This window comes from Adiantum capillus-veneris, chromosome 2, assembly GCF_014529385.1.
Source record: "Adiantum capillus-veneris isolate H3 chromosome 2, ASM1452938v2, whole genome shotgun sequence".
NCBI lineage: Eukaryota > Viridiplantae > Streptophyta > Polypodiopsida > Polypodiales > Pteridaceae > Adiantum > Adiantum capillus-veneris.
Genome location: NC_140932.1, coordinates 34,069,726 through 34,091,469, shown reverse-complemented (window position 1 = coordinate 34,091,469; position 21,744 = coordinate 34,069,726). Strand labels below are relative to the sequence as shown.

The window sequence follows — 21,744 nt, the reverse complement described above, 5'->3', positions numbered from 1 at the left end:
ATTTCAACGCTTTTTATTTTTAAAACTAACTTTATTTTGTCGGTACCTGCGCCAATTTCTAGGCGACGTGTTGTAGTGCAACCATGTACAATCCCTTTTATGGATTTTCCAAGACATAATTTTACTATATTTACCCTATTTTTCTCAAAAGCTATGCACGATTTTCCCTTTTTCTCTTCCTCTCAATGGGCATTTTTTAATTTCAAAGAGATACGATTGTAAATAGGGACACTTTCCTGAACACTCCATGGAAATTGATTAAGGGTGTACCTCTGTGTTCTTTGCCGCGGGTCTCGAGATGTCCACCTCCTCTCTCATCTACAACTCTCAAACCCCTTAAAGCCCAACTGGCCCCAACATCTCAATCACCACACACGCCAAAGATCAACAATCACAATTAAGCAATGAAGCTCCTTTTGCACAGGGGGCGTTGATCCCATGCACATGACCTCGTGGCAAATAAAGGTAAGCGGCATGCTAGGGTAGAGGAGCCACTTGTAAGACAAATGCCTTTAAAAATCCCCCCCCCCCCCCCCCCAAAAAAAAAAAAAAAAGAGTAAAAAATTTGGTATATACTTTGAATCTAGCTTGTGTGTCAAATTGTGATTTGCTGAAAACCATCCAACTATTGGTCCTTGGGTTTACCGTGTCTCTAATACCAAACTTTCTGAAATTGACAGTCCAATTTCAATAGGAAAAATATCAATCCTGGTATTACGTAACTCCTCTTTTCGTGAGGAATGTCATGCAATTTTTAGATTTCAAATTTGACCAAATCTGCCAAATCGCCCCCAAAGTTATGCGTTTTTTTAAAAGTACATCTACCTTGCTAGTTTCAAAGGTGGCCCTTCCGAATTGGACAAATTGCATTTGACATACGAGATGAAGGTAATTTTTTAAGAAAAGAAAGAACTTTGATATTAATCCTTCATTCTACCGACTTGATCTCCTGTATCTCATCCTGCATACATTTTTATTGGTTAAATCCTCTCTAGGTGTTAGTCAACTCTTTCCTATGTGGCTTTTCCTGGCTGAAGTCGTAGATTGCTCGGTAGACCTAATCTCGGCTCGATACAAGTGGAGTACAACTACTCCTCTCTCTCTCTCTCTTTGTACTCTCCGTTTGTTGTACTCTCTCTCTCTCTCTCTCTCTCTCTCTCTCTCTCTCTCTCTTTATCTCTCTCTCTCTCTTTGCAAGTTTGTTGTACTCTCTCTCTCCCTCCGTTTTCTAGTTGGCAATTCGACATTGGCCACAATGTCCTCTACACCTCTCTACTCTCTAGTCTCATTCTAGGGCGGAAAAACCCGTGTTGAAACGGCTAAATATTGCTTAATGGGTTGAATAGGAGGCCCACTCGTGGTAAGCCCTCTATAAAGGGCTGCCTTTCTTGGTTGCTCTTTTGTGTGTATACGCAGTGCGCACTTACTTTCCTCTCTCTCTCTCTCTCTCTCTCTCTCTCTCTCTCTCTCTCAACCTGCACTCGCTCTGTGCAGCAGCTATAACCCTTATAGGAGGACGGGCAGGAGGCCATGAAGGCAAACCTGACTGCAAAAGGAAGCTTCAACACAAAGTTTGGCTCGTCAAGACGGTTAGGGTCCGTCAGTGCCAGAAGCTTCTACTCTGACCAAGATGCGAGTGGCGACACCAGCGCCCGCTTCTCGCAGGGGCTGCACCCTGACATCGATCTAAGCGCGCTGGGCTACACGCGGCCAAAGACTAGAAGCATTAATGGCGATGTGGATCACGTGAGCAGCAGCGAGACCGGCGGTGGTACTGATGATGATGAGCATGAGTATGTTGAAGTAACGCTTGATGTGCACGACGATGGAATTCACGTGCACAGCGTGACGCCAGCCCTTAATGACGACTCGGAGTCGCGTCTGCTGGCTGCGCACGCCTGGCAGGGCCAACCGGCCTTCGTGAAAGGGCGGTCGCTGGGGCGCAATGCGTCGGCCCGCATCAAGGCCTTCTCGCAAGAGCTCAAGGCCTACTCGCATGACCTTAAGAATGAGCTCAAGCGTTTCTCCCTCAACAACGCAGCCGCCGCTACGACCTGCCTCACGTCAGCGGCTGACGTTGATGACCATGACCACAACATTAACACGCATGTCTCCATACCAATGCGGCCGCGGCAGCTTGATCGCACCAAGTCTGCTGCCCATGAAGCCCTCAAGCGACTCCGTTTCATCACCGAGAGCACTGCCAATGACGCCAACCTTGACACTTTATGGAAAGCTGTGGAGACCCGGTTTTACGAGCTCGCGTCCCCTGAAGGCCTCTTGGCCCGTGGAGACTTTGGCCCTTGCATTGGTAACTCCTTCTTTCAGTGTTTTTCTTTTGATGGTAGCCTAAAGGGAGTCTCTAATGCACGGTGGTTGGTTTCATGTGACGAGAGAGATATCGAAAACCCAAGCCTAAACGTCTCTCTTTGGATTGTCTTTTTTTTCTAAAACCGTTTTTCTTCTTCTCCCTACTGTCAGATTTTGTGAATTGGAATAAAACTATCTCTCTTTCTTCATAAATCTATTAAAAAATCTAAAATTGAATTAAAATTTTTCTCTTGTAAGAGTAAATCTGTTACGGATATGAGCTATAATATATCCTCATGTCGAACGCATATGATACACCTATATACCTACAAGGGGCATGCACACCCCAAGACTATGAATAGAGCTTTAACAAATATGTGGGACACATCTATCCATGATACTATGTATACTTGATTAGAGATACCTATAAATGAGAGAGAGAGAGAGAGAGAGAGAGAGAGAGAGAGACCTATACAAAATTTAGGCCTAACATCTCTTCATGATTTTGGATTTATGTAGGAATGAAAGACTCGAAGGAGTTTGCTTCCGAGTTGTTTGATACGCTTGCACGTAAACGAGGCCAACAACCGAAGAGCATAACACGAGAGGAGTTGCATGACTATTGGCTAGAGCTTATAGACCAAAGCTTTGACAACAGGCTCCAACTTTTCTTTGAAATGTATCTCTTCTTCAACCATATTTTCCTTGTATGCAATTGAGACTACTAACACATGTTAATACAAGTTGCATTGTGTCTTATAACATTAATGACTTCTACACATCATTGATATCAATAGTTCAATGTGAGAACTAACAATCAAGGCTATAAAATACAGGGTTGATCGTAATGCAGATGGTCGCGTAACAGAGGATGAAGTTAAAGAGGTAAGACATCCGAAGATTCTATCAAAGACTCACTAAACGAAGCTAATAGGAGATCAAAGAAGTCATGATGAAATTAAGAACTAGTGGTTTTTTCCTCATAATCTTAATGTTTTGATGTATTGTTGACTTTGTTTTGATTTGCGTGTCTTGGCCAGCTTATTAGACTAAGTGCATCTGCAAACAAGCTATCAAGATTGAAAGATCAAGCAGAGGAGTATGCTACATTGATTATGGAAGAACTTGATCCAGATCATATAGGATACATTGAGGTAATTTATGTGAGAAATGATCTATATCTTGCAAAAGATCAAAACATAAATTTTTTATTTATAATTTTACTCCACACAAAATAATTTTATGTTTTTGACTTAATATTTTACTCCACACAAAATATGTTCATACCGTGCAAAAGTTCTTGATGAGCTCAAAGAGATTTTTGTTGAGCTTCTTGTTGATATATAGCTTACTTTCTGTAGATATGGCAACTAGAAACATTATTTCTACAAGGCCCCAGTGAGCAAGGCTACACAAATTACAGCTCTGCACTTAGCTATAGCCAAGCCTTGAGCCAAAATCTGATGCCACAACCGAGGAGGAGCATGATAGGAAGATGTGTGAGAAAGGCACACAACTATGTGTTCGAGAGTTGGAAAAGGATTTGGGTCATGGTGTTGTGGATTGGGATGATGGCAGGTCTCTTTACATGGAAATTTATCCAATACAAGCAAAGGGAGGGTCCTTTTGAAGTGATGGGGTATTGTGTGTGTACTGCAAAAGGTGCCGCAGAGACCTTGAAGCTAAACATGGCTCTCATTCTTCTTCCAGTATGCAGAAACACCATCACTTGGCTACGAAACACCAGGCTTGGTAGCATCATCCCTTTTGATGACAACCTAAACTTCCACAAGGTAAGCCTTCGAGAAAATTATTCATTGCTATGTGGATATATTTTTAGTATACAATAATATTCTTTCTTTTTGTATTCACCTCAATTATAGCTTGTAAGAAAAACATTGTGACATTTGGTGGAATGCAAAAATTCGATGCCAACTTATTAAATGCTCCCTTGTTTACATTAAACAGACAATTGCATGCGGTGTGGCAATTGGTGTGATAGTGCACGGGGTGGTACACTTGACGTGTGACTTTCCAAGGATCATAAGTGCCTCAGATGAAAAATGGGACTTGATTGCTAGTGATTTCAAGTATAAGCGCCCAAATTATGGATTCTTCTTAGTAAGTGTGGAGGGAGTGACGGGCATCATCATGGTGGTGCTCATGGTGGTAGCATTTACACTGGCAACACGGTGGTTTCGACGCAACCTAGTGAAAAGCCACTTGCCAAAGCCCCTTCAACGCCTCGCTGGTTTCAATGCTTTTTGGTTCTCTCATCACCTTTTTATCTTTGTGTACATTTGCCTCTTCATCCATGGAGCTTGCCTCTTCCTCACCCACACTTGGTATAAAAAGACAGTAAGCCGTCTCTCTCTCTCTCTCTCTCTCTCTCTCTCTCTCTCTCTCTCTCTCTCTCTCTCTCTCTCTCTCTCTCTCTCTCTCTCTCTCTCTCTCTCTCTCTCACACACACACACACACACATAAAATTGCATGTAAGGGATAAAGGCAACAAATACTCGATAGTTTCAAATGAACACTATCAAAAATCATCACAAAAACCCTTGAATCAATATAATAAATCACATTTACCTATTGTATGTTTGGAGGAATATACTAGACTTCCCAGCTTCTAATTTTGAACAAGCTCGTATGATAATAATAAAAGACAAGATTTCACTCCATTTTTTCCTAATAAGGTTGATATGGATTCACATTCAAAAGATTTATTATGAAAAACCAGGTTGACCATATGAAACAATCTCTGTGTAAAATAACTCATCAACTTGCTCATGATACATTCCCTACTTATTTTCAAAATGGATTTCATTTGCAGACATGGATGTACCTCTCCATACCAATATTGATTTATGTGTTCGAACGCCTTTTACGCTTTTTTAGATCTTCCACTGATGGAGTAAAGATTCTCAAGGTAAGAAAAAGTAGCTTGCACTTCCTCTTCACTCACTTTGATCTGTGGCTATTTTATAATTTAAATTTACACTACATATTGTTTCTTTTCAATTATGTGATCATAATTATCACAAATATAAGCAAAAAGTAATGTAGGTTTGTGTATGAGTAGATTAGGCAAGCATACTAGTTCAATATAGCATAACTTATTTCTTTTCCTGACATAGGTTGCTGTGTATCCTGGAAATGTGCTTACACTTCACATGAGTAAGCCCCCAGGGTTCAAACATAAAAGTGGCCAATACGTCTTTATTAAGTGCCCTAAAATCTCACCATTTGAATGGTACGAGTTTGATACCTATTTCCAATTCTTATCTTTATTTCTTGTACAAAGTAATAAATGAGCTTGATTTATGCAGGCATCCATTCTCCATAACCTCAGCACCAGCTGATGACTATGTCAGTGTTCATATTCGCACCTCTGGAGATTGGACACAAGCCCTTAAAACCATATTTTCAGAGGTGAGCAAGTAGAACAAGCAAGAAAACAAAGTGATGACTACAATTAAATTTAGCTAAATATTGGAGCAAGCAATGTAATTTCTCTTGCTTTATAACATCTAGAGCAACCCAAGGGATTCTCCATCAAAAGATGGAGGGAAAGGGTATATTACCTTATCAAAACTAACATTCTCATAATTTATAATTTTTTTTAAATCTAATTTTTAATTTATGTATTCATACAAGACTATTACATAAGGGACAATGAATTCCCTCTACAAAATTGACCTCTAAGGGACGTACATACAATTGTAATTGTCCTTTGAAAATTGATCAATTTCACTACAATTAAGATCTTGTCTAATCATATGCGGATCCTTTGAAGGTGTGCGAGCGTCCAATGAGTGGCAAGAGTGGATTGCTAAGAAGGGACTGTGTATCAGGAGGAGAGGACAAAAAAATGCCGCGTATTTTGTTGGATGGACCTTATGGGGCCCCTGCCCAAGACTATAAGAAATATGATGTGATGCTACTAGTGGGTTTAGGCATTGGTGCAACCCCATTTGTAAGCATCCTAAAGGACATGCTAAACACCTTGCGTCACTCAGATCAACAACAACAACAGGTAGACTTTGGGAAAAATATTTTCTAGTTAAGTGATTCTCTAATTAATTTTTATGATTAAAACCATGAAATTCATTTATAAGAAAGCATCAATAGAACTTAATAAACCCCTTCTAGTTAAGTGATTCTCTAAATTGTTGATTTTGAAAGCAAATTGTGCATGCATATGCACACATACACACAAGTGTACTATAGAGGAGATTTGTTGGCATTACAACTTTCCCTTTCACAGGACTTGGATATGGCAGAAGGTGCAAAACAACGGAAGAAAGATTCGAGTGGAGCTACACGAGCTTACTTCTATTGGGTGACTAGGGAACAAGGCTCCTTTGATTGGTTTAAGGGAATTATGAATGAGGTTGCAGAATGTGACCAAAAGGTAACTAAACCTTGAATATGAAGAGTTTATTCTACAAAAACATAGTTAGGAAGATTATCATGAAATAGGAAGGTAATCCTATTTTTGGAGTTTAATAGCATTCTACAAAAATTTTCCTTTCTTTTCCTTTTTCTAGACTTGAATTTGAATAATATATATTAGTATTAGTATTTCCAATTTAAAATCAAGAATTTTAAAAAAAAAACTCTCATTTAAGAGCATGCTTTCCTCCTTCATAGGATTGAATTTCTATAAATATTGTAAGTTGTTGATCCTCTCATCAAAGTTCTTCCCAAAAGAAGCATGTTTCTGCTTAGTTTGTAACTGTAAAATTCATTGAAGAGTTCATTATTTGAATCATGTTTCTCACAGCTATTAATATGTGTTAATAATTATACTGCTAATAATGTGTTGAATTATATAGGGAGTTATTGAGCTTCATAATTATCTCACAAGTGTTTATGAGGAAGGAGATGCTCGCTCAGCTCTCATCACCATGCTACAGGCTCTAAATCAAGCAAAGAATGGGGTTGACATTCTCTCCGGAACAAGGGTACTATTTCTCACCTTCGACGTCTCAATGTGCATACTCGGGGAATTCACTAGTAGTACTAAGAAGACGTCATATGTGTGCACCAAAACTGCCATTTTACCCCCTATATACAGGACCCTCTTTTGTAAAATCTACCTTTTTGGCCTTATAAACCCCCCCTATTGTACACTCACGTGACATCATACGGTAATCCTTAGTGAAGACCTCCGGTGTGCATATATGGACCATTGTATGAAAGAGAGAGATTTTGTTTAAAGTGCACCTTACAACACTAGCTTTTACACACCATCTTTATCTAATCCTTGTTATAACCACTCTTCTAGACTAGCTAGCTGAATTTAAAGTTAAAGATGGGTAAGGAAAAAGTTTCTTGGTTGCAATTTATGTTTTGGTATAGTTGCTCTCAATAGCATACACATTTTCTAGGACTTTAGGTTTTGATCGCATAAATTTTCTGTCTCTCTCTTTATATGCATTGAATAGATAAAAATATTGAACTCTACATTAAAAATATGTGTGTATGTGTGTGTGTTAAACAAAATGTGCACAAGAAGTTTTGGTATGCGGTGCCTCTTGAGAAGAAGCTCATGATGTTATGCATTGTATGAAAAACATTGAAAAAGACTCCCTTTTCCTACATGAGAAAATTTCTAAATCTTCTTGTGGTGGTTTCATGGATATCTGTGGCAGGTCCGCACTCATTTAGGACGACCAAAGTGGAGAAAGGTGTTCTCAAAAATGGCTACCAATCATAAAGGGGAGAGGATAGGTAAGCTAGCCAGTAAAATCTTCTTTTTCTATGTTATTTATAGACTATGTGGTCCTTTATGACATAAGCAAGAACTAACCATAAGAACATGCTCCCTCTATAACAAGAAAACACAACTACTAGAAAAGGAAAAAGGGCCCGGTGCTCAAAGTCCAAAGATTGTGCTGCAGAACACCATATAGGTGTAGGATTATGAAAACGTAGCTGTCTATTTGTACCTGCAAAGTTAGTTCAAAGCTCAACTGTGAAAGCTTCTCTAGAAGGATCTCACTAGTGTTAGAAAAAACCCGGGGTCCAGTGTATTTTAACAGATTGAAATACTAAAATTCCGGTAAGATTTTGAACTTGCCTTGAAGAAAACCGGGAAATTTCACAAGTTTTAGTGTAATTACTAGCAAAAGCTTCAAATTTTGACCTAAAAACCAGGAGAATATCAAGTTTGCCCTTATTTTCTTGGGTTAGGAAAAAATGTATTTTTCTAGCCCCGGATCTCACCACTACTCATCAAAAACATTTTTGCGAACCAACAAGAAAAAGGACATGAGGAAAATTATCCAATTATTGCTTCAAAATCTGAAGATGTCACACTTGATGGAACGTGCTAAACTCTAGTAGGTTTTACAAGCTTGAAATCTAGCCAAGATTTTGGAATTTTAGCCAAGTCAAAGTTACACTAAAACTCCGTCTTTGATCAACTTTGGATCACCTCAACTGCATCATTGGTTCCAAAAGTAGGGAGGAAGAAGAGCAAGTAATAATGTCAGAGAAAGATATCAAAGGTATCACGTGTGCAAAGGGGTAAAGCTAAAAGCAGAGAGAAAACATGGGTACCTCAAATCATGATTAGGGCAAGGCCATGAGACCCACAAGCTAGAAAAGGCAGGACCTAGCTATCAAAATAAGCTTTTCTTTATTGAGAAAGTTTAGATCTTGTATAATCTTATCTATAAATTTTGAACTTTGTTTAAAAATTCAAGATAAACCAAAAAAATCATTAAAAATTTAAAGGAATTTGTGTGAAAACGTTCATACACAATCAATTCAGCTCCAAAAATTTCCATATTTAGATTTTTCACCTTTTGAGAAAAAGGTTCTTTTTGGAGGTGGCACAAGATGGAAGGACACCATTTTCTTTGCCAAGACTATTAAATGTAGACGAGTGCAAATATCAATGTGAATGGAATTGGAGGCATCTTGATATACCTTTTCACCTTGTGGGAAAGGGAAAGAAAAGTTGGCAAAAGAGAGACTTACATTTTACATTTTGACTTTAGATTTAGCTCTGTGTGTGAGTGAGAGAGAGAGAGAGAGTGAGAGTGTGTGTGTGTGTGTGTGTGTGTGTGTGTGTGTGTGTGTGTGTGTGTGTGTGAGTGAGAGAGAGAGAGAGAGAGAAAGAGAGAGAACTTGTGTGAGATCTTTTACTTTTCTCATTTCTATGATACGAGCAAACAGGTGTCTTCTACTGTGGAGCCCCAATGCTAGCCAACGAGTTGAGATCCTTGAGCCAAGATTACAACAACAAATATTCTCACACGTATGGCACTCGTTTCGATTTTCACAAAGAAAACTTTTGAGGTGTTCTATCGACCGTCTCACATCCTACGCCAACCTATGATAAAGCAAAATCATTGCAGAGTAGACAACCTAATTCTTTTACCCAAAACTAACCTCCTCGAACAATTTGTCTACTTCTTGATTGCATGCAACCCACCCTTTTCCTACATATGACATCTCAAGCTCTTCCCAAAGTTGTTAGCCAAATACGGTCGCAAGCCGCATTAATCTAATCGAGTAACAGCATCAATGTGTTATGGGTCAAAGTGATGCTCTATCAAATTTAATGAGCATTCTTTAAGAACTAACACTAACTGTCAATAGCTAGTTTAACATCAGTATCAGAGTTGCCTTTTGACAGGGGAGAAAAAATAGTTGCATTCCCATCAATTATGGAGTGCACTAGTTTATGACTTGTAGCCCTAGTGCACTTCATAATTACCAAACCAGTGATGAGATATTTTTATTCTTAATTCCTTGAAACAAATAACTCATTTATGTAAAAAACTTCTTGTACATTATTGAATATTGGAGTATTATTATTTTGAGTACCACAAAAAAATTCATGATGTGATGTACAAAAGCATTTGACTTTATGTACATTTCCATATTTTGACTTGTATGTACATTGGCCATCATGAATAGCACAATGTATGAAAAAAAAGCAGCTAATTAAATGACTTTTTAATGAAAAGGGGAAAAGCGAAGCTTGGTTTTGCACCTTTCAATTACAATACAAACCTACATAGAACTTTTATCATGCGCTTATATTAACATTACTTGTCTTACAAGGTTTACATAACGCTATTAATTTTCATTCTTAAATGCAGTGGGTTTATTTTAATTTTAACTTTTAGTAACTATCCCAAGAAGTTTTGGACAAATTCTCACAATAATTCCCACATTGTGACTTACCTCAACATCGTGAGCTTCTATGAGGGAGCCACCGCATACCTAGCTAGGTACGATTGGGGGCAGGGGACCATCTGCCCCGTGGTCCCCTGTCCCCAATTGTACCTAGCTAGGTATGCGGTGCCTCTCGAGCATAAGCTCATGATGTTATGCATCGTATAAAAAACATCGAAAAAAACTACATTTTCCTACATGAGAATATTTCTAAATCTTCTTGTGATATGGGGAGAAAAACGCGATAGAAAATGAAATAGTGTGCGCATGTGCACACGTTCAGGCACCCGCTTACGTATGAGGCGCTAGTGCCAAAAACATTCTATGATATCATCAAATATGATGCGGGTGGAGTACAAGGAATAAGAGAGCACTTCCTTGGGAGATATTCTTGAAAGGGACACCCACTTGAAACTTTGGAAATGTAAAAATAAAAGAAGGTGGTGCAATCATTATAAACACTTTCTAGTAGACGGTAGACATGTTCTTCAACCTTTTAATAAGTAAGCTGCCAGAAGATTATGTGTATGTGTGGATAGCAATTATTATGAGCTTAACCATTCCCACTCAAGAAATTAGTCGGTGGTTGCCTAGCTTTTGCATAAAGTTAAAAGAACGTTTTTCTACACACAGTTTTCTTAATGGGTGAATACTCCAAAGAAATTTTCAAAAGTTTGACCATCTGAGGTGGATACCGATTTTCATGTGATGTCGAAACAGCCCTAGCTCGATAAATTGACACCATTGTAAAAACAAGTAGTTTGATAAATATATTGGCTTCGTTGTAATAAATATATTTGTGGCTAATGGCTTTCTAATGGACCTACAAAAAATAAAAGGCTTTGGCTCTAATGGCTTGAAAACACCCCAGGAAACAAAATTTAGAAGAAAAACACATACGTATAAGGTGCATTCGACTATCCATATTTATATTAAATATGCACACAAAAAGTTTTCTCACTTTTCACCTCCGTGGTCTTTTAGTTTCCTAAACTCTCCCTTCACTTATGCACTCCAAATGTTTTGAAAGGATTTTTAATTTTTCGAGACGCGGGAGACCTAAACTATATATTGGCTCTACTTGCTCTATTTTAAAGAAATTCATTACACAAGAATATTCCCTCTCCCATTACATCTCGTCGGGACGTTCTCCCTCTATTGCATGCTACCTCTTATCTTTGCACAATCAGCCTGTCGAGCCGCCCTTCTCTCAAGCTTTTACTTCACTCATAACATGCACATAGTAGGCTTTGACGCCCTGCTCTGCACCCTCCCCACTATAGCCATGTGTCCTCGCTCTCCTTGCCTCACGCTATCCCATCTCATCTTGGAACACACAAGGCAATCCCTGCAGAGGTCACATGTGCAAGAGATCCAAGCAGGCTTTGCAATATAAAGCCAAGAGGGGCAAAAGAGACCCAAACAACCTCTCTACAGGTTGAATGACAAAGACCCTTGCGAAGGAAGGGGGGGGGGGAGAGAGAGAGAGAGAGAGAGAGAGAGAGAGAACGAACCAATAGCGCAAGGAGGATGGGGGAGAGAGAGAGAGAGAGAGAGAGAGAGAGTGATTATGTGTGCTTTCATGTAGATTGGCACTATGAACTAAAATCTGCGATGTGGTTCAAGAAGATCTCCCAAGATTCTCCTCCAATTTCCTTTTCAAAAATCGTATCACCTAGATACTTCACTTCGTTTGTAAGGGAAATTCAAGTTCCTATAAAGCATAAATAAATTATATGTTGTGTGTAGAGATAAATTTCATGAGCTGAACCTGTCGTTTTATTATTCCGCTGTTTAAAAATTCTTGAACGTTTTGCGTTTTCTTTGTTTTGTCACAACTTGCTTTGTAGGATAAATGTTGTTTGGATCACTTATTTTAAAACACTTTGCTACGATTACTGAGTACAGTGTCCTAAGACAATGTTATGTGTGCCTTGTGATTTTTCTAGAGAAAAAAAAAAGGGGGGGGGGGGGGGGGGGAGGGGGCGATAATGTGGCAATAACCCAAATTTGAAGCCAAAGTGGGAGTAAACTCAATCACTAAACCATCAGAGAGTAAACAGTGAATATGCATAAACCATGGTGAGAATCTGAAAAAAAATCCGGCTGAGTTTCTTCTAAAAATCGAGCAAAAGCTCAAAAAAGCTCACGAAATTACATAAAGAATAGACACTCGGTGTGTTAGCAAACAGAGCCGCAAAATCGCATACATAGCACTGCCAAAACCCTAGCAAAACAGGTTATTCCTAATCGAGTGGCTCTATAGACATATACCTGTCCAAAAACAACTGTAAATCTATGAACTTGCTACCTGCAAGCTATAGCTAGCTCAAACTGTATCCGTATAATGCATAAAAAGTATAAAATTGCACAAGACTGTGCCAGAAACTCTCTGGAATTCTCCACAGAATCATACAATGTGTTGTATCAGTTGTACTACAAAGACTATGCAACATGTGAGCAAAACCGTTGGGAAACTGGCACACACTACCTCATCGTTCGGCCTATCAAGTAGGTTGCTCAAGTGAATATCTTTAGGTTGTAGCTTGAAAGGTAAATAATTGCTCATTGTAGACGATGGGAATAGTCTCCTGGTCAATCTCAATGATGTATGTCTTCATAACACTCTCCCCAGGGAAGAAATCCAGTAGAAGGAGCTTGGCACTTGACAACTCTTGGAGGATGTCCCATATTGAGGTGTTGCAATAGTTCCATACTATACGTAGGGTGGAACAGTTAGCGCCAAGGTCTCGACGAGCAGGCTATCGTAGATGTGGAGCTTGCCAGCGAGGTGATGGCTCACAGCGTGGACGGCAAGGAAGGGGTTGATGCCTATGGAAAAAAACAGAAATGAAGGGGATCTGTAGAGATTCCCGCTAATAGATTATAAAAAGACCCAGTATGTGCCAGTAGACCTATAGGATAAGATAAAACTTGTTGGAATAATCATTACGAACAAAAATACAGTTGAAAGCACTAATTATTATAGAGTGAATTGAGAGACAGCAAAAACATTGTAGCCAATGTTAGGTAGGTCGAGGTAGGGAATTTGAGTTTCAAAAAGAGGATTGGTTCTAAAGAAAGTCACCCTAGGTGCTTAAGGACTGCATGGAGCAAACAAAAATCCTGATTCGCCACATGATCATAGAATGGTGGTAGAAGCAAGCATGGAGATGGTAGAGAATTTTGATAAAACACATGTGATTCTCAAAGGGAGAGACGCTAGTTTTTTTTTTGTTGAGGAAATTCTCGAAGGGAGAGGGTCTTGTTGTTGACGTGTGCTTTGAATTACTCAGTGTTACACTAGTATTATTACATGCACCAAAATCTAATCTACTCCCATGCATCACAGTATATTATTTCTTATGTGTGAAAGAATGGGGACACTAAGGAGGAATGTGAAACATCAAGCTTCAAGAAAATATTCCTTAAAGCTAGATTAGGATCTTAGTGGTGTAGTTGGATCCCATGCATAGTAGCTGATAGGAAGAAATTGATATAGCACTAAGTTGCATATGAGATTAAGATTTGGTTGACAGTGTGAAAAATTAATGTCACACCACACAAGACTGATTTCATTAGTGTTGTACAGAAGGTAGAAACATCTCATTATTTACATTGAGAAAGTGGTAGAAAGAAAGCCATGGGATTACGTGGTATCTACAGAAAGTTTTGGTTTGAAATTGCTTGTGCTACACTCAAATGTCTACACCTAGTTTAACTTAATACTTTTGAGAGTAGTGGACCCAATATAGCTCCAAATGTTTGTAAGATCTTCGATTTTTGTGTCTCTTTTAAAAAAATAAGAAAAATGGTTTTCAATATCTGTTTCGTGAAAAATCTGGTTCAGAATGCTTGTTGTAAAGTTCTAAAGTGAAAAGCAAGGTTATTTTCATGTCCTGGTAGGTCAGAAAGACGTTTGGTTAAGTTTTGAAAAAATCTTTATTTTTAGCTTTTTGTGCTTTCTGGTGCTTTTTTACAAAAAGCAAAGTCAGATCCTTAATCTACGAGTATCGAAAAGTTATAATTCAATTTTGTAAAAATCTATTTTTCAGAAGCTTTTCACACTATTTTTAGCTCTTCATGATTTTTATTGCTTTTTAGTGTAAGCGAGCTCGCTTTCTTGTTTTGGTGGACAAGGAGGAACTCGTGGTTCAATTTTAGAAAATTTTACTTTTTTTGCTATTTTTAGCTTTTCGTACTTTTTGGCATTTTTGAAAAGCAACGGTTTTTACGATGACCTAAATATAAAAATATTGTTTTAGTCACCGTTGAGTATAAAAACGACCATCCGATGAAGAAAGAAATTAAACAAGATTTTTACAAAAATTATTTTTATAAAACGCGGCACCGTAAATACGTCAAGGCAGTACAAGAAAGTGATAACTATATCAGAGCATCACGGTGCAGCATAGTTTAGTCACAATCACATTAGTTGTCGGGATAGTGTTCAATTAATCAATTTTATTGTAAAAATTAAAGGGTAAAGGCCAAAGTTGACCACCAAAAAGCAAAGCCATGTTTTTAGAAAAGACTGGAGTCTTTTTCCAAAATCTGGCAGGTAATCTGGGCTAAGAGGGGGTGCTAGCTACTGCCTTGGAGAGCAAGCTGGACTTGCAGAGTGCCTATAAATTGGCATAAAGAGCTCAGTTTTAGTGTCAACAGTTGCGACTACTACGGCATGACAATACATACTTATTATATGGAGTCGTGCAAGCTCTCCTTCACCATGTCCATAAGATCTTCTCTCTCATTTGTGGGAAGAAGAAGAACAACATTCTCTCTCTACTTACTTACTATCTTCTCTTCTCCTTTCATGGTGTAGGCATTCTTAAACGACTTCGTGGTGTAAAACTCTTTGTAGCTCTTATCACCACTCTCTTGTAGCAAAGAAAGAAGCATTTTGAAAGCCGGTAATCACTTCTAAAGCACGGTGAGAAGCTCTTAAATCCATCGCCATCATCTCTTTCTCTCTCTACTTTGTTTTTGAGTAACTACCTTCTTGGTGGTTGTTTTTCATATACGAGGGCATGCGTGGACTTGTCAGATGTGCATGAGAATGCTCCATGCTTGTTTCAACATGTTTAGCACGATGATTTATGCACACGGTGTGTTTATGGTCACGTGTATACATAAAAAGCACTTTTCAATTCACATCATGTAGACGGTAGGAATGTTGTTTTGGTTATATCTCTTAAATCGTTATGAATCAGGTCGAACCCTTTAAACCAAAAATAAAACACATCAGTAAGAAAATTTTCTCTAGAGGTGTCATGTGAAGATTTTGCACGAGCAAAGAGTTGTGGTCAAAATATAGCTTGCTACCAACTGCACGTCAAAATTTTGGACCTCGGGCTCCTTGGAGAACCACCATATAAATTCATTCGATGATGAGACCCTTTTAAAAAAATAAATACCTTGATTAAAATTGTGGATAAATGTATTTAGCTCTCTGAGATCACTTTGTGAGTTGGAGTTATTAATCGTTCCTTGTACAGAATTACCTACGAGTGTAGAGATGCTACCTAGGTCGAGTACCATATGATGTCGTGAGTTGGATGAGTGTTTCACATCTGTTTTATGGTTTGTTTTGGTGATTTGATTTCAAGTGTTTGATGTCCATAAACTTATAAGGGGGTATATGGTTGGTCGTCCTGAATGGTACGGGAAAATATGAATAAGATGGTGTTGTGGTTTGTTGCATGAGTTTCGTATGGGCAAAGTGATGTGATAAGTTGTTATTCTATGCTATGGGTATGAGCTTGTTGCATTGGTTTGAGGTCAAATACTTTCATTCTTGTGTTATGCATACACCCAAAAATGATTAAAAAAGTTGTTTTTCACACAAATGTGGTATATGGTTGATCAAAGTGGCAGGGTTGTTTTGTATCATGAATACGTTAATGGGATGATGTCATGTGATATATGGAACCTCATGTATGGATGTGGACACTTCATGTGCATGTGTATATTGCTTTCCACCTTTCAAGGCTCAAAACTAGCTCTATGTGCTAGGAGGGTGAGGTGTGGTCATAGTGCATCACTTATGCATGGTTAGACATTGTCAAAATTGGATTTTGAATTCATGTTTGGTCATTGGTCGGACTTCTTTTATACATAAAAAGTTCATGTCTTTAGGGCCATGTATCCTAGCTTAGTTTGATTGCAATGGACATGTCGAACTCCAAGTGTGGGAGGCAGTTCAGTATGGAATATGGTTTATGGTCAAGCGCTAAGATCGCTCATGGATTCTGGTTGTAATTTTGATTCTGAAAGCCGGTGTGGCTCTTGGCTTCTTTTTTTGGGATATGATTGTGCTGCCAAAATTTTTGCAGCCATGTTATGTGCTAAAGTGGTTTTTACAGGATTGGATGTGCATCACCTTGAGTCGAGTAGAGTGCTCACTCATGTGATGGGATTGGATTATGGTTTATGGTTTTGGATTGGATCATGAAGTGTTCTGATGGTTCATGGTGGATGTGTAAGGATAGAGACCCTATACAGTGTGACTAGTTGGGAAAGATTGTTTGTGCATATGGAAGATGTTATTGTGTGTTATGTTTCTCATGGCAGCATCACTACAAGACTAAGATCACCTACATTGCTTAGCCTTAGACAAAAATTCAATGAACTAGGACTTTGCTGGATCGAGGGTGTTGCCTAGGTCTCCCTTTTTGTTAGGCTCATCTACATGATTAGTGTGTCGGGGGTTGAATGACCTACACGGTTAACGAGTCAAGGATCTTGCCTTGGCTTTCCCTAAACACTCGATGCTAGGCATTGAAGAGGCATGGCACCTAAACTAGTATGGTTGGTGTTGATACCCTACCACATGCTAATATTTGGGATCCTTTTAGAGCTTCGGTTCATGGAGGGAGACGAAGCGGCCTCAGCCTATGTTTGGCTTGGTTATATTGGAGGTGTTCCCGGTCACTCCTTGCGAAGTAAAATTCTCTCTGTCTGTAGTAGAGCATGTTGGTATACTTGCAATGCCCACCTCTCACAGTTTTGCCACCACAATATATGTTGCACAGTTTGTAAGGCCCCCATATGAGGAGAAGCCAATGGTGCACATATATTTGGTGGATTCTAGCTTTGCATGCTGATGAGATCTCTATTTGTGTGGATGGTATGGAGAAAATTCAAGGCCAACTTTGGGGACCTTGTGGGAATATTCATTTTCGTCGGAATATCTTGGCCGGACGACAACCGCGGAAGACAATCGGAAAATGGCCATCCAGTGGCCGATGGCCGGTGGTCCGTGTCTTTGGTCGTTGGTCGGCGGCCGGTGGTCTTTGGCCAGTGGCCGGATTTTCTTCGCCGGTGGCCGATTTCTAGGAGGACTTGTCTACCTAAAAGCGGCTACACATGGCCGCATGGGAGAGTTCTACTTGGACTTGGCTATCTAAGGGCATCTGCACGTGTGGGTTTAGAGGCTCCCTTACATCTATATAAGGAAGAATTCTCATGAGTAATTCGGTAGAATGGTGTGCACACTTTATGCACACAACACATCCTTGTGTAAGGATTGTTAGTCCCTTGTATTCCTACTTGCTCTCGTTGTCTAAATCGCCATCTAAGCTCTACCTTGAGAGCGCATGGGTGGATGACGCCATCACTTTGTAATAGTGTGTTGATCTAAAGTTTTTTATTTGCCACTAATCTACTTTGCATCGTTCTCTCTCTACTCTCCTTGCTACTTGTAATGGAAATGGCCTATGAACTTTGAGAGTAGCGAAATTACTTAGTTAACTTGGCATGAACAATACTTTTGCAAGGGAGAGAGTTTAGAGTGTTGGGGTATAAAGCCCAATGTGGTCGCCCATGTAAGTGGGCGGGCCGCCAGGTATGTACACATATTCTTTTGTAAAAACCTAATAAGAACTCACTATGCTCTACACATTATAGTAGAGCGAGTTCACCACATCGTCGTGCTCTTCTTCTCGCACTCTCTCTCGTGTCGCACTTCCGCTCGTACTCCTTCAACTGGTATCAGAGCTCAGATCGAGGCTCGGGGTAGCACTGCAGGAGGCTAGAGTCACCAACTCAGATTGGAGTGAAATTCGACAGGCGAAGACACGGCCCCACATCTCGTGGGCGAGCCCAAATGGCTCGTTGTTGTCAGAATTTCATTCTGAGGTCATCTCGGCCACCGTTCGGCTTCGACAAAGGTCTGCGCAGGCCATTTTCGACTACGTGGTCTCGACGGGTGCAGATCCGACTCTGCAAATTTGGGGTTTTCAGCCTACGACTGCAGGTGTTGAGGATATCGACACTCCCAAAGTGTTGATTTGTGGCTGTCTACACATCGAAGGACGGCTCACAGTTCTTGGAGGCGTGTCACATACGACACGGGCGCATCTACACACAGACTGTAGGCGACATCCACTAGTTCATCAGGTAGCTTGTGTTTGCTGATTGATATTCCAGATTTCATCCTGACATTGCAGGTACTTCCACATGGGATGTATTGTCAGAGATGATGTATGTCTATTGAGGGTTTGCTGGCTGTGAGTCACGCAGCAAACAACCGCCGCAGCAAACAACCGCCGCAGCGGTTACAGCATATAGTGGGAAATTTGTGGATGTATGACTTTGTGGGAAGTCTATGTACTGTCAGATTTACTGCAGTCTTTGTTGAGGGTCGAGTGAGGTTTTATTGAGCTAGGGGATTCTCGAATGTTGAGATCCTTTCGGTGATACAGGTCTTGGAGCGATCCCTCGAGCACCCTTAGATAGGCAGCTAGGATGTATTGACTGTGAGTTAGACAGTTGGGATTGCATCTTTGCTTTATTGCCGTTGAGGCATTGTCGCAGTCTATGCTTATAGGATAGTGACAGGACAGTGAGAGACAGTACAGGTGCAGGACAGGTTTACCCGCAGCTTACAGTGTCAAAGAGACAGTGTTTTTTGAGTTGTTTTTTGGTCTGTTTTTAGTACACCAAAGCCATTTTACAAAGGAGACTCTGCCAAAATTTTTGCAGAATCTGAAGCTTTCTTGGTTCATTTGACAGGTTGATATTGGTTCAGAGGTCAGTTTACAGGGGAAACTCTGCCGAATTTTTCCCAGAAAAGTAAACTACTGTGAAGCGTAGCTATGGCTGGATCACAGGACACTGCTCTTTACAATATCAAGAAGTTGGATGGAACCAATTTCCCATTGTGGAAGAAGTAGATTTGGCACGTGTTGGTACAAAAGAAGCAGATAAAACCTATAAAGCTCAAGGGGATAAAACCAGAAGATATGGACGAAGATGAATGGAGCGAAATGGATGAATTGGCACTTTCTACCATTATGCTGACTTTGGCAGAAAGCGTTTACTTCAATGTAGCAGACGAGATGTCGGCTTATCAAGCATGGTTAAAGCTGAGTGATCTTTATGAGAAGCAGAAAGCAGCTTCACAGGTATATTGGCTTAAGAAGCTTGTTGACTTGAAGATGAAAGAAGGGACACCTATGTCCAATCATCTTAATGAATTCAACACAATCTATAGTCAGTTGTCAGCTCAAGGTGTCAAGTTTGATGAACCTGTTAGATCTATGTTCCTGTTGATCACATTGCCGGAAATTTGGGACACTTTTCGCACAGCTTTGAGTAATTATGCACCTCCAGATGGTTTGAACATAGCAGGTGTAGAAGGAAGTCTACTTACTGAAGAAACCAATAGAAAGACAATGGACAAAGGCAAAGGAACAGCCTTAGTTGTCAGGGGAAGGACCAAAGAAAAGTACAAAGGTGGAAAGAGGAATCAGTCTCGTAGCAAGTCCCGCAGTGCTAAAGGCAAGAGTGACATAGAATGCTACCATTGTGGCAAGAAGGGTCACATGAAAAGAGACTGCAGAGAATGGAAAGCAGAAAAAGGCAAAGAGAAAGCTGAAGACCATGGTGAGAAGAACAAGTCCTCAGTGAAGATTCAAGAAATAAATGTGATAAACATTGTTGCAGAGGATGACAGTCTAGTGTCAGGAGACATCTACTTCTTGAAGAATACAATGGACTCAGCTCTTCTTACAGCATCTGATGGAAATGCACTGAGTGACTGGATTATAGACTCAGGGGCATCACTTCATGTGTCTCCAAACAAGGAGTGGTTTACCTCTTATGTGACCACTAAAGATCATGTTCGGCTAGGCAATGGGCAGACATGTGAGATCTTAGGTGTTGGAGATGTTCAATTGAAGTTTCAAAAATGGTTCTTCTTTCACGCTGAAGAATGTGAGACATGTTCCCGCAATTACAAAGAGCTTGATCAGCACAGGTTTACTTGATGATGTTGGCTACGTCACCACTTTTGGACAGAACATGTAGAAGATATCCAAGGTTTCTATGACAGTAGCACATGGAGTAAAGTCTGGAGGACTTTACATGATTTATGTATCAAATGTCTCTAAAAATGTAATCAATGTAACCGAGCAGCCGAACGTTTCTTTGTGGCATAGCCGGTTTGGACATATGTCCAAGAAGGGAATGGAAATCTTGTCTCGTTCTGGTTATTTTCCTGGATTTTCATTTAATGATTTTGAATTCTGTGAACATTGTCTGTATGGTAAGCAAACACAACAGCCACATAAGCATAGAAGCAGTAGAAGAGATACACAGTTGGCACTTGTTCATAGTGATTTGTGTGGACCTATGCCTAACCTATCTCTAGGGGGAGCTTCTTACTTTATGACATTTATAGATGATTACTCGAGGAAAGTATGGGTTTACTTTCTCAAGCACAAGGATGAAGCGTTTAGTGTTTTCAAAACGTTTGTGACACTTGTGGAGAATCAGAGTGGCAAGAAGCTTAAATGCTTACGCACTGACAATGGTGGAGAGTATGTTTCAAAGGCCTTTCAGGACTTTTGTGAGTCAAAAGGTATAAAACGTGAACTTACTGCTCCTTACAATCCTCCTCAAAATGGTGTTGCTGAGAGGATGAATAGGACCATACAAGAGAAGGTCAGAAGTATGTTGTCTAATGCACAGCTGCCAAATGGGTTTTGGGTTGAAGCTGTATCAACAGCTGTTCATCTTGTAAATAGATCTCCTAGCAAGGTTTTGCAAAAGGATTCAGTGCCAGAGATGGTATGGTCAGGCAAAATGCCCTCATACAAGCATCTCAGAGTCTTTGGCTGTGAGGCATATACTCACGTTCCAAAGGAATTTAGGAACAAACTTGAGCCAAAGAGTAGAAAGTGCATCTTTCTAGGCTATGGTAATTCTGGTGAGATGGGGTACAGACTTTGGGAT

General features: G+C 39.8%; 1 protein-coding gene across 1 annotated transcript; it reads left to right on the top strand.

The window, feature by feature from the left end:
• The first annotated feature begins 1,406 nt into the window (after positions 1-1,406).
• Positions 1,407-9,866, top strand: LOC147462610 (respiratory burst oxidase homolog protein B-like). The gene is made up of 14 exons (XM_086484516.1): positions 1,407-2,311; positions 2,830-2,989; positions 3,147-3,195; positions 3,351-3,464; positions 3,672-4,103; positions 4,279-4,668; positions 5,144-5,239; positions 5,448-5,563; positions 5,640-5,742; positions 6,107-6,346; positions 6,578-6,724; positions 7,149-7,277; positions 7,968-8,046; positions 9,499-9,866. Exons 1-14 carry the CDS (start codon positions 1,531-1,533, stop codon positions 9,618-9,620), a joined length of 2,958 nt encoding a protein of 985 aa, XP_086340642.1. The 5' UTR covers positions 1,407-1,530; the 3' UTR covers positions 9,621-9,866.
• The last annotated feature ends 11,878 nt before the right edge of the window (positions 9,867-21,744 follow it).

Coding starts and splice junctions, on each gene's coding strand:
- LOC147462610 (XM_086484516.1), top strand. CDS start 1,531: ATGAAGGCAAACCTGACTGCAAAAGGAAGCTTCAACACAAAGTTTGGC. Junction 3,465..3,671: donor ATCATATAGGATACATTGAG/GTAATTTATGTG, acceptor TACTTTCTGTAG/ATATGGCAACTAGAAACATT. Junction 5,564..5,639: donor AAAATCTCACCATTTGAATG/GTACGAGTTTGA, acceptor TGATTTATGCAG/GCATCCATTCTCCATAACCT.